Source organism: Penaeus japonicus, unplaced genomic scaffold (genome assembly GCF_977035675.1).
Source record: "Penaeus japonicus unplaced genomic scaffold, GWHDUDI00000001_assembly GWHDUDI00000019, whole genome shotgun sequence".
Lineage (NCBI taxonomy): Eukaryota > Metazoa > Arthropoda > Malacostraca > Decapoda > Penaeidae > Penaeus > Penaeus japonicus.
The window spans coordinates 17,977,132-17,979,631 of NW_028234421.1; the positions used below are offsets into that span (position 1 = coordinate 17,977,132).

Sequence of the window (2,500 nt, forward strand, 5' to 3'; positions counted from 1 at the left end):
CCTCTTTTGCTCTTGAAACAATATACCTCTGTAAAAAAAACAATACATATGGCCGTTATGATACAGTGTGGATAGTATAATGCATAGTCTATAGAAGAGAAGGTGGTTAGAATAAATATTCGGTTGATAGATGGGATGAATAAAATGAACGCTCTACACTTTCATGATTAAGGGTTCAGTACCAGTGGGAATGTTGATGCAAACATTGATATCAATATTGATGAGGATGGCGACAGCTAACAGAGATAATGGTGATGATCTTAACATCAGTGTTAAACAACAATAACAACACTAATGCCACAGGAGTCAGAAGAAATAGCCAAAATTTCTCCAGCATCATGGTAAACCCAACCGGTTTATAAAAGTTCATTAAACTTTTCGGCAATTTTCTTCTAAAATAACAATGCAAATTTTATTGATGTCCAGGGTAATATTCCTGTGTTTATCCTCTTTGATAACCACTCACTTCTTAAGACAAAAGATATTCGAAAAAAAACTATGAGATTATAAGACATTATGATACTATTTCCGTCTCTACATAAACCCACAACGAGATAGCAACAGCTGTTCATTTTGCTGTTCACTTTTATCATTACTATCATTAGTGTCAATTCTGATTTATCACTGTCATTACTGTTCTTCTATCGTTACTATACATATTAGTCGCATCATAATGCTTTCAGCTGTGATCACGATTATTGACATGATCATCAACAATCATTATTAATTCAATCACCACTGCTACTTAAATTTCAGAGTATGATGTAGTATAATTAGGTACTATGGCAGAGCTGTGACTAATTCTTTTATTACCTCTTGATGTCCGGTATCACAGCGGTAATATCTACCACAATTGCCATTATCAACATCTCATTTGCTGTTAAACTATTGTATTTTGTATCATTTCAACGGTCATTGATTAACATCTGCAATAAAACAAAACTATTACTACTGTTATTTCCATCACCAATGGAATTCATAATTCACGTCCCATCGACTGAGGAAACCTGTCGAATCATTCTCCTCCTTGGCAATCAAAATGATAACAACCCAATCTCAAATCATAATAAAAAGTATAACAAAAAAGAAAAAAAAAACTTTGGAGAAACCAAAGAACAAAGCAAGAACTAAGCACGGACAAAATAAGAACAAATAAGAACTTACAGATTATAGTGGACGTCCGCCATGTTGGATCGGTAGGACAAAGCCTTCTTGTAGGCCCACTCTGCCTCCTCCTTCTTGCCCTGGGAACTTAAGATATTGGCTAGGTTGCCGTACGCTGTGGGGGGAGAGAAGGGGGTGGTGAGGGCGGGCCTTCGTACCGGTTATGCTGCACATGGCTCAATTATTTATTCTTAAAACTCATGTCTTTAGGGCGATAAAAGACAAGTGTTTTTTTGTGTGTGTCCGATGTGAGACAAAAGTCAATCATTGTCGCGTATTGTGTGTGTATTTTAAGTGAGAGATCCGGGTAGAGTTGGTATTTAATGTAGGATCAAGTGTATGAGAGAGAAAGAGAGAGAGAGAGAGAGAGAGAAAGAGCAAACAGAGAATAAAGTCATCAGCGAATCCAAACCCCAAAAGGACAGAGACGTTCCCGCCGGCATCCGCAGCCTGGACTTCGACGCGCATCGACCCTGCAGTCTCCGAGAGCGCGTTTCCGTACGAGCAACGAGAAACGCGCCTCGACCGCCCCTCTCCCGCGCCTGCCACGGCCTCCCAGCCTGCCTGACGGACTCGCCCGCTCATCCCCGCCGACACCCCGGCTGCTACTGTTCTGTCTCTGACGGACTTTCACCTTACAATGCCCGCGTGCCACTTGTTTTTCTAAAGGGAATCTGAACCTTCAAGCTGTGGGCGCGTCGAGACGCCTTGCCGAGTTTATACATTGTTACGATCTTCATTTGTTTAGCGAATCGCGCAATACATGTCATTTCTCTCGTCACGTCTCGGCTCTGAACGAGGTAAGTCGGTGTTGGCGCCCTCCTGCGGTCGGACTGTGAGTTAAAGATATAATTACGTGTGCAACAGCGAGCCATATAAATGCTAATGGCTCCTGACTCCTCCCCGGCAAGGAGTCCACACGAGAAGGATCCAAAACCCTGTCGCTCGGGTGTCTCTGCATTATTCCGTTCTGGTATAAGGAAGGAGAACCGAGTGAGCTGACGATGATGCGGCAGCGAGCCACGCTGGGCCACGGTTCTTGCATGTTTTCTTTTAGTATTCGCTATTGGAAAATGCTTCTACAAAAACGTATGTAAATATAATGGTGTCCTGACTAACGGGCGAGAAAAAACAAAACAAAACAAAACAAACAAACAAGAAATACCAAGAAAGAAAGAAAGTAAAGACGAATATCTTGACATATGAAAGGAATCTTTCTAAGAAAAGGAATAAAGTAGCAATGCATATCTTCAAAAGAAAACAGACTGATGGGTTGATTACGAGGAAGGAAATATGCTAATGACAGAATAATTACAGTGAAGGTGGCGGTGTGGGT

General features: G+C 41.3%; 1 protein-coding gene across 2 annotated transcripts in view; it reads right to left on the reverse strand.

The window, feature by feature from the left end:
• Positions 1-2,500, reverse strand: part of Tmtc2 (Transmembrane O-mannosyltransferase targeting cadherins 2) — a 192,216-nt gene that overhangs the window by 31,041 nt on the left and 158,675 nt on the right. For both annotated transcript variants that reach the window (XM_086547468.1, XM_086547467.1), the window contains exons 5-6: positions 1,165-1,279; positions 1-28 (exon numbers count right to left, since the gene is read on the reverse strand). The exon at positions 1-28 is cut by the window's left edge and continues 58 nt beyond it. In XM_086547468.1, the coding sequence (XP_086403594.1) occupies positions 1-28; positions 1,165-1,279 (143 nt within the window). The remainder of the gene's footprint in view (positions 29-1,164; positions 1,280-2,500) is intronic.